Raw genomic sequence first — 13,775 nt, 5'->3', positions numbered from 1 at the left:
ATTCGAGAAAAAATCCGGATTTCGGAAAAAATCCGGAATTCGGAAAAATCAGGAGCTTAAAAAATCTGGATTTCGGTTAAATTATCACTCCAAGTCTAATCTCGAATATATATATATATTGTTTCAAAACAACAACGACAACATTTGGGAGGTAATTCTTGACACCAATAGACCAACTTGGGCATAGAAAAGCTTCCTTTTGGAGCTATGACAAGCCGAAAATTTGTCGAAGAATTGGAAGGATAACTATAATTTGAGAATAAAATGTCAGATCAAAATCAGGTAAAACAGAATGCCCATTATTTTAAATCATGGATTTCACTAATACACAATTGAATGTGGTGATGGTGATCCCGGAAGAGACTGAAGAATTCTTGTTGTGTTTTATCCAACACTGAATAAGGAAAATAAAGCTCTATCAAATATGATATTTCAAAAACGGTAGTACATCGTTTAAGTTAGATCACTGTTAGAATTCGAAAAAAGCAGAGAGAGACATGTTTGGCTGATCTACTTTGTCTCAGTACAGAATAAATTCTTGGAGAAGAATATTTGCATCCGATGGATACATGCTTTATGTGTATGATTTATCATTTACAAAAATTATTGAAGTATGTAGGGCTATGATAAATAGGAGTTTGCAGCTTTTTTAAGTGCAATTATTAAGAATGTATTGTATTTTAAGAACAATATACCTAATTAATTTCTTTGATATCTCTTTTTTAATGTATAATTTATCTTTGGTGTGCTTACATTTTTAAACTAATGCACTATTGAACTTTCTATTATACGACGTTTTTACCTTCGTTAATACCTTAATGTCTTTTTCCTCTTATCTTGAAGTTTCCCTAATTGAAGTTTCATAGCAACGTTTCCTTCTCGGTACCCTTCTACTTAATATGTCTTACGTTTGCGGTATCCTGAATGATGGAAAAGTTGAGAACAGTGGCACCGTGGCAAAGGCGAGAACAGGAGGCAGGTATCCGCGCCCAGCTCCTTCGAGAAATGTTGAGTTGTAATGTAAATCATGTAATATGATACAAAATCACGCTTTTCAGGATAGAAAGATTTTCTGCCCCTATAAATTTTCCTCCCTCTCCGCTTTTTCTCCTCCAAGAAATTAAAGCTGGGGACGTCACTGTTAAGAACCCTCCAGTGAGTTCCTGTATCCGAATTTAAAATACAACTGAATATTTTGGGGATAAGAAATAGTTATTGTGCCTCAATGAAGTGGAGAATACAAGTAAGTTCACTATTGGTGGCTACGTTGGTCTTGTAGAATTAATCTTAAAACTTCTGCCCAGAAAATATCACATAGACTGGAACTTGTAAATGTGAATTGAAGTTGCTTATACTATTTCTCGAGGCAGTCTCATGTCACGTTCTTGCATTTGGCTGTTAACTTCTTACTTCGGCATCGTTGGTTTCTATTCCCCCGTCCCCCCACTATTAGAAAACTGTCTGGATTACTTCGTTATGCGTGGTACGACTCGTAAATACGAATTTTGAATTTTGTATCATGTTTAGATGGTAGATAAGGCTTCATATAGCCTTAGCCTCGACATGTAAAACAAGTCGAAATAAATAAATCGAATCTACTTGATGTCCTTATACGCTATTGATTCAAATTAGTTTTTTTTTAATTAATCAAGAAAAGGAGTTCTTAGCTCTTAAACACTAAGACCTCCCTTTTTCCTAGCCCTATAGACCCCTTCTTCCTTACAAACAATAAAAATAGTGAAATTTATTAAAAGGCACTTTAATGTCGACCTATCTACAATCTGGTCACAACCTCATACCAGTTGAGAATAAATGACCTAAAAACGTACTTATCGTTTACGGACGAAAAATGGACTCTACTCTGTATGTCTTTGAATATTGATTTATCACATATAGTTTTTACTTGACCTATACATCTATAGTTCTAGTTTTTCTCTCAAAGAGGAGTACGTTAGTTCAGTGATAAAGCACTCATTTCTGGTGCGAGGAGTTCCTTGTTTGATCTCAAACCATGAAAATTTGTAGCGAATAACATTGTGTCCGTGAGTTTTGTCAGGATTTACTTGTTTCCTCTTACACTTTCATTTCATGAACTATATTGCAATAATTAGTTTTCATTTATCATTCATCACCATTAGCCTAAATGACATAAACGTAAGACTTTAAAGGCATCATTTCATTTCAGTTTACCTCCGAGAGTTCTTTGTTTAGTTTTACGTCTTACAGTTATGTCCTTTAGGCTAAAAGAGACGGATGATTAATGAAAGTGAATGATTGTAAAATTACTTTTTATGCGCTCTCAGCAAGAATCAAATCCGGGACCACATACACCAAAAGTTCATGCGCAGCCACTAGACCAGCGGGAAGGGTTCTCGGAGAGTTTATTCTGTATTGAGACAAAGTAGATCAGTCAAACATGTGTATCTCTGCTTCTTTTGAATTCTAATCATGTTCTTATAATCGTTGAAATATTAAATCCTAATGCGAATATTCGGACCCAAGAGTGATGGGAATGAATAATGTCAAAAACTTCATAACGAGAAACTGCATAACTTATACCATTTACCAAATCAAGGGTAATCAGGTCTAGGAGGCCTCAGGTGAGCAGATAATGTAGCCAAAATGGAAGAAAATAGAAATGAGATCAAAATTTTACTGGAAAGCTAATCAGAAAATGACCATTAGGAAGACCTAGGTGAAGATGGGAGGATTAAGATGGACCCAACAGAAATAGGAACACAAAGTACAAACTGGATTCAGTTGTCTACGGACGGAAGTAAATGGAGAGCTTTTGTGAGCGGTATTCAACCTCCGGGTTCCATAAGCCAAAGGATTAGAAATATTGTATTTCATTCTTGTTTATTTCCCTCCTTCAACGTTTAATAAAATACCCCAGGAATTCTCCAGTTTCGTTCGGGGTCACACATGCGCCGCTGCTATGCCACATTTAATTGTGTTAATGGTAACTACGATTTTAAATAATGGATTTTAATTATTTCCTTTCACCCGACTTCGATCCGACATTTTGTTCTCGAGTTATGGCCGTTTTTGCATTTTTCCGACAAGTTTTCGGCTGGTTATAGCGCCGAAAGGAATCATTTCTATGCCCAGGATGGTCTATACTTTTCGTCTTATCTTGGTGTCAGGAATCACCTTCCAAATGTTGTCGTGTTGTTTTGAAAACAAATGAAGGGTACAGGGAAAACCATCAGTCATTTTTTTCTTCGAACATTTAGTTATTTGTGCCAGTTTGTGCAACACAATCCTATACTGATCCAGAACTAAGAAAAAAATAACATTGTGGTAAACAGCTATTAACACTTGAAGTTTTGGTGTATAAGGAGAGGACATGGAGTGTGAAAAATTAAAGTTCCGTTTCATCTGCTTGAAAGATAAATGAAGTATAAATCATTTTAAAGATTTACGGAACAACTAAATCCCCAAATCTTTCAAATATAACATTTTCAGAACCTCTTATTTGATTGATACTTAGGTAGACAGTACTGCAATCAGAGGTAGGGAATACAGAAAACTAGGCATGTTATTACCATATGCACATAATTTATTTTACTAACAAAACAATTTCTGGAGTAAAACGTTAGTCTCAGTTATTGTTGTTATAAAAAAACAGTCTGGATGATATTAATTTCCTGTTACGTGTCATATAAATCACAATTAAAATTGCCCGTGTGCAAAAATAGTTCGCAGAAGCAGTTTGACTGCGAAATTTCTGTATGGCTTAAGAAGCTCGAAGGTTCCTTACCATTGAAACAAAACGTCTTCATTACATAATATTCTGTGATAAGCTAATGAAATCTGGATAAACATTACAGAATTCACGAAGTTCATTGCTTATAGGCCTATAATGCACCCGTATTCTTAGTGTTTCTCAAGGTCTCCTTTCCAATTAATTTTCGAATAGAACTCTAAACACGCCATTCAATCTTCTATGGATGCAACGTATCCTGTTCATCTTACCTGGATTTTATTATCCATATGATATTCGGTGACCTACGACAAAATATAGTTAAGCGAAAATTAAACCTTTAGTTTAATGTCTCGAAGGTTGAAATTGCAATTGAATGGTTATGAAAATATTGGTGGAATTAGAAAGTGAGAGGAAACGGGAGTACCCTGAGAAAACCCATGCAGATGATATCGTCCACCACGAACTCACTTGGCCTGGAATCGAACCAAAACCTCTGAACCGGATGTAAGCGCTCTACCAACGAGCCACCACAATATAGTTAAGCATTGTGTATTTTTCTAGAGTTGTTCTTCGATTCGTCTCGTTTCGCGCTAAATACTTTATCCCAAACTTAGTTCTTTGGTATTTTTAGTTTTCGCGCTTCTCGGTGCGTAAGCGACCAATTATTACGTTAAAAGAATACTATGGGCAGGATTATTTCATAATATATCATTAATTTCTTCGATATTGACATATATATATATTTTCCACTATTTTTTATTTTTTCGCTAACTTGTTTCTATTACTTACACTATGCTTAGATATTAAAATGTATTCTCACATTATTGTATAGTTTCCACTAATACAGTCTCGGTTCCACATAATGTATTTTGATTATCTACGAGTATCTATGTTGTTCCAGACCGAATTCATTTCCATCTTCAGTTCTTTTGCACTGACAATTAGTTTATTCCATTCAGTGGCAGTTCTTTACAGGGTACGAAATCATTTACAAATGATGAGTGAAAATACTATTACTATTTTCTTCTTCTTCTTCTTTTACTTCTACTACCACCATCACAACAACAACACCAACACCAACATCACTACCACCACCAACAGCAAAAACAACAACAACAACAACAACAACAACTACTACTACTACTACTACTACTACTACTACTACTACTACTACTACTAATAATAATAATAATAATAATAATAATAATAATAATAATAATAATAATAATAGTATGTTTCTTTGAGCTTCCACAGGGAATTAAACCCGGGACCAGAGGCACTGTAAGTACGTGCGCTAACCAGTCTATTAACCACAAGATCCAAACATTTCTTACTAACATTATGTAATTAATAAGAAGTAAACTGTTCTTCCAAATAAAATATATTTATTAGTGCCTGTAAAATTCCATAATACAAACTTTGTGACGAATACTTATTGTGTTAATTATACCAAAAGTAAACATTAATTATAAGATAATACTGTAGTTATAAATTGAATGTATATAAGTAATGTATAATCGATTCTAACAGAATCATACTCAGTGGCGGATCCAGAAGGTATAAACTGGAGGGGGCTACCAGTTCTCAGACTATAATACGTATACCATGATTTTATTATAAACTTTCAAACCATATAAATAATAGCTTAATTCTTTTTTGTCACTCAGAAAACTTGGGGGCAAGCCTCCTCCCGGCCCCGGGCTAGATCCGCCACTGATCATACTGTTACTAAATTTGCTTTGCTTAAATAAGCCTTGGTTTTAAAAAAATCTTATAAAAGTACATTAAAAATATTTTGTAAATGAAATTGTTATTATTAAAATTTGTAAGAAAAATTACGTATTTTTAGTGAATGTTATAGAAATACACAACTTTTATTACTTACTTATAATAAACATAATAGTAGAATTTTAACTTAATCAACTCCATAAATGTATCTCTTAAAAAACAAGTGTTTGATTTTTAAATGTTTTAACCTTGTCAACCTTCTTTCCACAAAATTTGAAATTTCAACTCTGATTAAATGTAGTGACGACGAATGCTTTACTGTATAAATTTTATTATAATAGGCTACTTCACATTATGTAATAAAGGAGATTGCTATTCCTAATCACACCCTTGCAAATATACAACATAGACGAAAAGAGTTATACTACATTTATACCTGGGGATATAGACACTTCAACCTTAACTATCTCCTAGATTTAAACAATTGTAATGTGTACAAACAAATCAGTAACTTTTACCATAAAAATCAAACATAATTCTAATATTTAAAGTACAAAAATGACGGCAACAACGAATAAGAATATATATATATAGGGTGTTTCAAAACAACACCGACAACGTTTGGGAGGTAATTCTTGACACCAAGATAAGACAAAAAGTAAAGACCAACCTGGGTGGACAAATGCTTTCTTTTGGAGTTATAGGTTGACGAAAACAAAATAAAGAACTTTAAACGTCCATAGCCCCAACACTATGGAACCTACCGTAGTCTGGTCAAGACTTCACTTAGGAACTAGTATATGCGCTATTCAAATATTCATGTTTCAGAATCCTGCGGTACTCACGCAGCAATTTTTGGGAGGTAGTTGGTGAGCACTTCAAATTATATGCCCGTAGTCAAACTCCCTTTATAAAAAATGTTGCGTGAGTACCACAAGATTCTGAAATATGTATTTTTGAATAGCACATATATTAGTTCCTCAGTGAAGTCTTGCCTCGACTACGATAGGTCCCATAGTATTGAAGCTATGGATCTTTAAACTTCATTTTTTCATGTTTTCGGCAGCCTATAACTCCGGAAGAAAGCATTTCTGCACCCAGGTTGGTCTATACTTTTTGTCTTATCTTGGTGTCAGGAATTCCTCCCAAACATATTCGGTGTTGTTTTGAACCATCCTTTATATATATATATATATATTGACGTATCAAACGCTACTTCGCATCATAAAAGTATACTGAACCTTGGATCTTCAGAGAGATATAGAGAGATGCTACATTTTTATATGCTACTTTTCCATGTTCTTATTCAAAAAAATTATTATGTTTGAGTGATCTGGTGTCAGCCTATTTCTTGAAGCACTAATTACCTGTCCTGCTGTTGAAAATACTCTTTCTGAAGGTACCGAAGTTGCTGGAATAAGCAAGTATTTTCTAGCAATGTGATAAAGGCGTGGCAACCTATGGCAATTTGCAGACCACCATTTGAGTGGATTTTCTGAAATTCGCAGAGCAGGATCAGCTAAATACCATGTCAGTTCATCAACTGCTGCTGTTGTTCTTTCTTTGTATGCAGATCCTAATAAGAAATGAAGTCCTGTTTCAACGAATTCATCTCCTGCACATTCTTCTATACGCTCTGTCTCCTGCAACATGTTCCTCACCATATTGTGTATGTCCTCACGACTCTTCTCGTCTGTTATAAATGGCAATGTTTTATAACGAGGATCTAATAATGATGCTATAATGAATGTAGAGTTCTCCAAAGTCATTCTATCGAAACCTACACGTTGACGAAGATCTTGGGCGATTGTTTGTTTTATACACTTGATTGCATCACTATCTGCGCCATCTGGAACTAAGTGAACACTTAGCAGTCCATACACAATGGAAAAGACGCTCGATATGGACACATATTCTTGTCCTGACAACACTTCTGTAGCTATTTTCAGAGGCTTGAGGCACGTTACCAGCTCTTCGATACCTATCCAACTTTCCTCAGTTAATGCTAATTTTTTCGAGTCCTGAACTTTCGTAACAGACCTGTCTGCTAGAATATCAACAACACCCCGTTTCTGTTCAAGCAACCTTTCTAGCATATCATATGCACTGTTCCACCTTGATTTTACGTGCTGAATAAGTTTATGTAAAGGTAAATTTAATGTTGTTTGTCGTTTTCTTAGCTCACGGGATGCAACAGTGCTGTGCTTGAAATGCTTCACAATATCAGTTGCTTCATTTAATAATAATGTCACAGAGGGTAACGAAAGACCTTTGTTTACTGCAAGTTGTAGAGTATGAGCAAAACAATTAACACTTTTATATGGAAGTTGTTCACAAGCGTTTACTATGTTAGGGGCATTGTCGTGCACAATGCCAATAACCTTATCGGATATAGCCCACTTATCTAAAAGACTCTCAATGTGATTAGTAAGATTTTGGGATGTATGTCTTTCTTCTATCACAATAGATTCTAACACATATGTTTTTAATTGCAAGTCCTTTGTCAGTATGTGGGACGTCACTGTTATGTAAGATTCTGTTGTTCTTGATGTCCACGAATCTGTAGTTAAAGATACGAAATCTGATTCTGAAAGTTTTTGAAAAACTTGTTCACGAACAAAATCATAAAGTTCTTCAAGTCGACGAATGATTGTTTGCCTGGACGGTATTTTATATTTTGGTTCTACGTAAAGCATAAGCTCTCTGAAACCTTGACCCTCTACGTGAGATAAAGGTAGCAAGTCCATAACGATCATTTTAGTAATTAAGGAATCCAATTGTTGGCTTCTCTGGGTTGAACAGGGTCGATTCAAGTAACTTTGAATTTTGGTTTGCTTCTCGGATTTAGGAAGCTGACGACGTTTATGTTTGTTCTCAGATCCAGATGGTGCTGTTGTTTCAATGCTTGTCTCACATACATCAGATTCTTCCCGAGGGCCTGAAGCAGGACTTGGGGACGCCAGAAACTTCCTAAAAGTAATAATAATAACAGTAATGTATTACTGTTATCACTAAAACGAATTAAATTATATACTAATGTTAAGAACATTTTTTTTTTAAAAAAAAAGCAACATATTATAAAACTGATACAATTGATTTATACACGTATTCTTTAAACAAATACTAGTTCAAGTGGTAGACATTGGCTTCGCATTCGCGAGGTCGTGGGTTCGGTTCCAGCTCTCGATCATCCTGACTTGAGTTTTCCAGGGTTTTCCTCAGTCCTACCAGGTAAATGCCGGGATGGTACCTACTAAACAGGCCCTGGCCGATACCTTCCCAAATCATTTCCATTGTTATTAGATATCCAGTATAAAATGACCTCTGAGCTGTATCTGGTGATTGTTGAATAAATAAATATAACAAATATGAGAAACACTACAAAACTTTGATAATGAAAATAAAAAAGATACAGCGTTGGAAACATGAAAATTTTGATTTCATCTAAGTAAGTCATCTAATTAGAGAACTAAAAGCCTTAACAAAGCAGTATAAGAAATATATATAGAACTGTTTTCAATACTGTAAAACAGCTTCCTTAGACACTCTGAGATCTAATTCCATTATCCTCATAGTAAATGTATTGCACTTGAACAGATGCCGCGGTCAAAACAACCCCTAACCACAATTTTGATTTGTGCATTATATTATTTTGTATTAGATCTAAGTCTTCCTCTTGCAATTTGAATAGTTAAAGGATTAAAAAGCGTTGAACGTTTAATTATTTTTGCACTAGAATTTTTATTTTAGGGTTTTTTTAATAATATTTCTTTATTTAAAAACTTAATAGTGTAAAAGCTAGGAAAAAATTTGAACTGACCGCAAATTGAACCTGAATTTATGGCTTTCCCTGTTACTGTTCACGGCTTTCTCCCGATTTTTCTGCATGCTATCCAGCGTTGCCTTATAAACCTATCTTACCGATATGGATACACCATTCATTTGCCGAACTATCAAATATTTGAAGTAGCAATATCTGTGACACAAAGAAAAAAGAAATGAAGTCTTGAAAAATTACGACAACCGAGTATCCTAGTCTTGGCTTTCCGTGTAAGTGCTTTACAAACTGAGAACTGACATGGAAAGACAAAGTCCCAGGGTTCAACTCCCGGTCTATCCACAATCCACAATGTAAGTCGCAAAATAAGCTAAAATAGAAACTAACGTTGAAATAGGCATTTTAAGCAAAATAAAACTTGGTACTAGTGCTTTAATTTGTCACAAAACCTACATACAGGACTTTGCTTTTCATTCTGAGGTAAGGGAAAAATGATATCTCCCGTTCTGCCTAAACGCCCTCCAGCACATTATTGAAAATATTTTTAAAAAATCTTATCTTTATACGGAATAGCAATTCCCGTTCTGCCTAATCTTTTGAGACGGAGAATTTTGTGCAGGGAAGGATTTTTCTTCAGTAATTCCAACAGATTCTGTATGAAGTATAACTATTTCTTCAAGTTTCATGTTATTCTACTTGTTCCTCTCGGGAAAATGACTAGGATATAGTTCTGTTATTAGCAGTGTTATTCACATCTACTTTTAATATTCACATCTAAAGATACATGTGATTTTTTAACATATATATATACCAGCAGGGTAATGGAAAATTGATTGACTCACAAGGAAAGTTCTGGAGAAAGCACTCGGCTGCAGAGAAACTAAGCATACTACTTGAAGGACCAATCCATTCTGACTACTACAAGTTAATAAAATTCCTGTACGGTTGAGAACTGTTCGAGAGACTGGACTTGGAAATTCATATAAAAAATGAGTCTATGCGCATTTAAACGCGTTAAGTACAACATTAGTAGCAACGAATATTAACATACGAATTGAAATCTATCGGAGGTAACAGAGGAAACTGTTTTGCAATAACTAACGTGTTTGTTACTTAAAATTAGTCATTAGGGGAAACCATACAGTTATTGGCACTTTAAGGATTTGTTTTCATTCATATCTTTATAACAGACTTATTTTATAACATATACTAGCGATTTTTTAATATATACTTTCTGGGAATCTCTAATTGAATAGTATGTTGAGAAATTACAATACAAAGGTAAAGTTTGGCAATTAAAATATATTTTGTAATGTGACAATGATCTTACAGTTATTGGCACTCAAAAAACAGTTATTGGCACCCAATGAAGACAGTTACTGGCACCATTATAAAGTATACAGTAGAAGATACGATTGACAGAAATAAGGCTTGTAGGCCTGACTGGAAGTAATATAAATTATTATATGTATTAATAGACAAGAAATAGCCATATTAGACCTTGAACATTATGAAGTAAAGACAAATTGAAACCGGGGAATGCACAACATATTTTTAAAATTAAATAAACGAGAAATGCACAAACAAAATTGTATGTTTCAATGATTTATGTCAATCCGTTTCATTAATCTCGTCCGCATCTGAGACCACATTCACTGTCATCCTGTAGAACGTAGCATCCGTGACACACAACTCCATCTTCTATGTCTTCTGGTATGTGTTCCTTATGATACTATGGAATGCAACGACTGTGATACTTGCTGTGGCACAACTCGCATTCAAGATCCATCCTTCCCGAAAAGAATAGCTGAAAACAGTGTTTGAAGTGTATTACGTTGCTTCTCGCAGCTGATGACGAATCGAACTTCAGCATCCTTGTGAGCGTTCCATTTTGTAATGATTCAGTCAGTCCTTTGTCTTTTTCGAGGCTAGAAGCTGAAGGACCGCTTATCTCCGTTGAACAATCGAGATAGACCTCATGCTTTGATTTCTTTGCAGATGCTTTCCCTCTGCGTTTTAACCCTTGTTCCTTTCTCTCAGACATCTTCCTTGTTTGCTTTCTGATCTTTTTCTTGTTCAGCTAATTGCTTCTTCATTTTTGTCGTGCAAAATAGCTTGATATTTATGAAACGTTATTATAAATGGCAGTCTTTCTGCATTTCGTTTCCCCTTTCTCTTAGGAGTTTCTGGCCATATTAAAACATCTTGCAGCAACGGGTGTTCGGTCTTTAACTTTTTTGGAGTTGAGCCGGAACCTTTTTGTAAATCATTTGCATCTGTAGTACTGCCATTGATAGGTGTACTAGGGTTTACTTCACAAAGAGTATGAGCATCACTAGCAGTATCTGAGTGGTTGAAATCATTGAGTTGGATACATGCAGATGATACAGGTGAACCTTGCTGATTGTTCGTCTGCCCCGACTGAAGATTATCACATCTCTCTATCGAAGACTTAGGCCTACTATTATCTATAAAATGTTGAAATAAGCGATACAGTACATGGAATTCTTCGTTCTTATTTACAAGGACTTGTTCATTGTCAACTTCCTGAAGTCTTCTCATTACATCAGTTCCTACTATACTTTCAAACTCGGTTCTGGTTAATACTACATCCTTAGTTTGCTCATTACCACCGCGTATTTCTTGAACTGTTTGTATTGGTTTTGCAACGCATTTAGTGTAATCTATGTCGTTGGGATCAAATGGGTGTAAACCGCATGCCCTAAATCCATTTTGTATAATAGATGGCGAAATGTAAGTGTCAACTGCTTGTTTCAACAGAGGAGCAAATTTAGCTTCCGTCAGAGACTGCAATTGATTATAAAGTTGCCACTCTCGTACCACTTGCTTCCACCATACTTCAATGGTGTAAATACGGCAACGTCAGCAGGTTGCAATATTCTTGTAGAATTGGGGTACAGAGCAATGAGTTCAATTTGAAGCTTGCAGCAAAGTTCGCTAAGTTGGTAAGTAAGATGAGTTTTATCACCGTCCACAAAATATATAATCGGGAACTTGACATTTTTCGATTTTAATTACGGATACAACACATTACCTATCTATCCATAAAATACTTCGGCTTTCATCCACCCCTTCTCACTGCGACCGATACCCTATCCTGTAGTCACAAATAGAGCCACATCATTAGGCACACGAACATAAGGGAAAATTATCATTGGGGGTGTTACGTCACCTGCAGCATTGAAAGTAAACATAACTGTTAAAGACTCCTTTGCATTTTCGCGTGCCTACATCGTACACGTTACTTACTTCTTTTTTCCGCTAACACCTTTCCAGTTTTCGGGAAAAGCTAAAACTTAGTATCATCACCATTGTAAACACGTATTGCATCCTGCAGAACATCTGTAAGGTTATTGGCTTGAAAATACTTCTGTATATTATGAAACCATGATCTTATGTCGTTTTCTGTTACACAAGCACTCGCACTTGTAACAAATTCGCACGTTCTTTCCGCAACCTTACGATTTCTTTGAAAGAACTATTTATACCATCCATCTCCCGGCATGTTATTTGGAAACGGATTAGAACGAGGATGTTTCACGAGAAAGTCCTGAATACTTTTAAGAATATCCTGTTTCTTTCTGGGAAAACTCTTTTCAGCACATTTTATTAACAATTCCACCAACAATGGTTCTTCCTATTCTAAAATGGGTCGTGGTCCGGAAGATGATTTCACATCTTGATTTCTCAGATGGATTTGTAATGTAGACCGAGGAACGCCATACTGCTTCGATGCTGTCTTTATTCCTACACCTTTTGATATTGCTTCAAGGGAAGCACTTCTCTGTTATATTGAATATCTTTTTCTTCCAATCTTTGGCATTGTGTGCCGATTTCTGCAACAATAAGAAAACGTTTTGTAATTAATTTTATATGAAATAATTTAAGTTTGACATTGATCTAGGCCCTACCATTTAAAAAAAAAGTAGAAACTAAATGCCCATGTTGCTAACACCAACAATGTCCATAACCGTCCAGACGTTTGGGACTAACGTTTTGAATCTCATAGCAGACTTTTCTTTACCGGAGTTTCTTTACACCGTTATTCACATTGACTTAGGCTAGCTCGCCATTGTTAATAACTATTCTTGTGTCTGACCACGCGCACTTCATGGCCGACTAGCTGAGTTTTGAAAAATATTTTCTTGCTGTAACTCAACGTTCAAACTATTATAATAAATTTTGATGGTGGGCTAACTCTGTAACTCAGCCGGGTGGGCCAAACTTTGCCAGTCCGCCCCTGGACTAAACTACATAAACAAATAATTTCAATAGGCATATTAGACATATTTCATTACCAGAACCTATTCTGCTGCAAATCCCTACAGTCATTGGCATGGTCATTTATACAGTTCTTGGCACTGTGCCAATAACTGTTATTTATTAGAGTAGGAAACCAAAATTTTGACCAAGAATAGATGTGGAGATGGAAAGCCTTTTCGGACAGTTTTCAAGCTATTTTATTTTTCAGCATCACAGACAGTGATTGGCACTCTAGTGCCAATAACTGACATTTTATATTTTCATTCGTACAGTTAT

General features: G+C 35.3%; 1 protein-coding gene across 1 annotated transcript; it reads right to left on the bottom strand.

Moving 5' to 3' along the window:
* Nucleotides 1-1,670: 1,670 nt before the first annotated feature.
* On the bottom strand, nucleotides 1,671-11,259 carry LOC145684380 (E3 SUMO-protein ligase ZBED1-like). The gene is made up of 3 exons (XM_081756978.1): nucleotides 10,973-11,259; nucleotides 6,805-8,407; nucleotides 1,671-1,718 (listed from the first exon to the last, which is right to left on the bottom strand). The coding sequence occupies exons 1-3, from the start codon at nucleotides 11,257-11,259 to the stop codon at nucleotides 1,671-1,673; spliced, it is 1,938 nt and encodes a 645-aa protein (XP_081613104.1).
* Nucleotides 11,260-13,775: the final 2,516 nt, after the last annotated feature.

Source organism: Thermobia domestica, chromosome 1 (assembly GCF_964235325.1).
Source record: "Thermobia domestica chromosome 1, izTheDome1.hap1.1, whole genome shotgun sequence".
Lineage (NCBI taxonomy): Eukaryota > Metazoa > Arthropoda > Insecta > Zygentoma > Lepismatidae > Thermobia > Thermobia domestica.
Note: the sequence above shows the minus strand (reverse complement) of the source record. Positions and strands in the feature narration are given on the sequence as shown.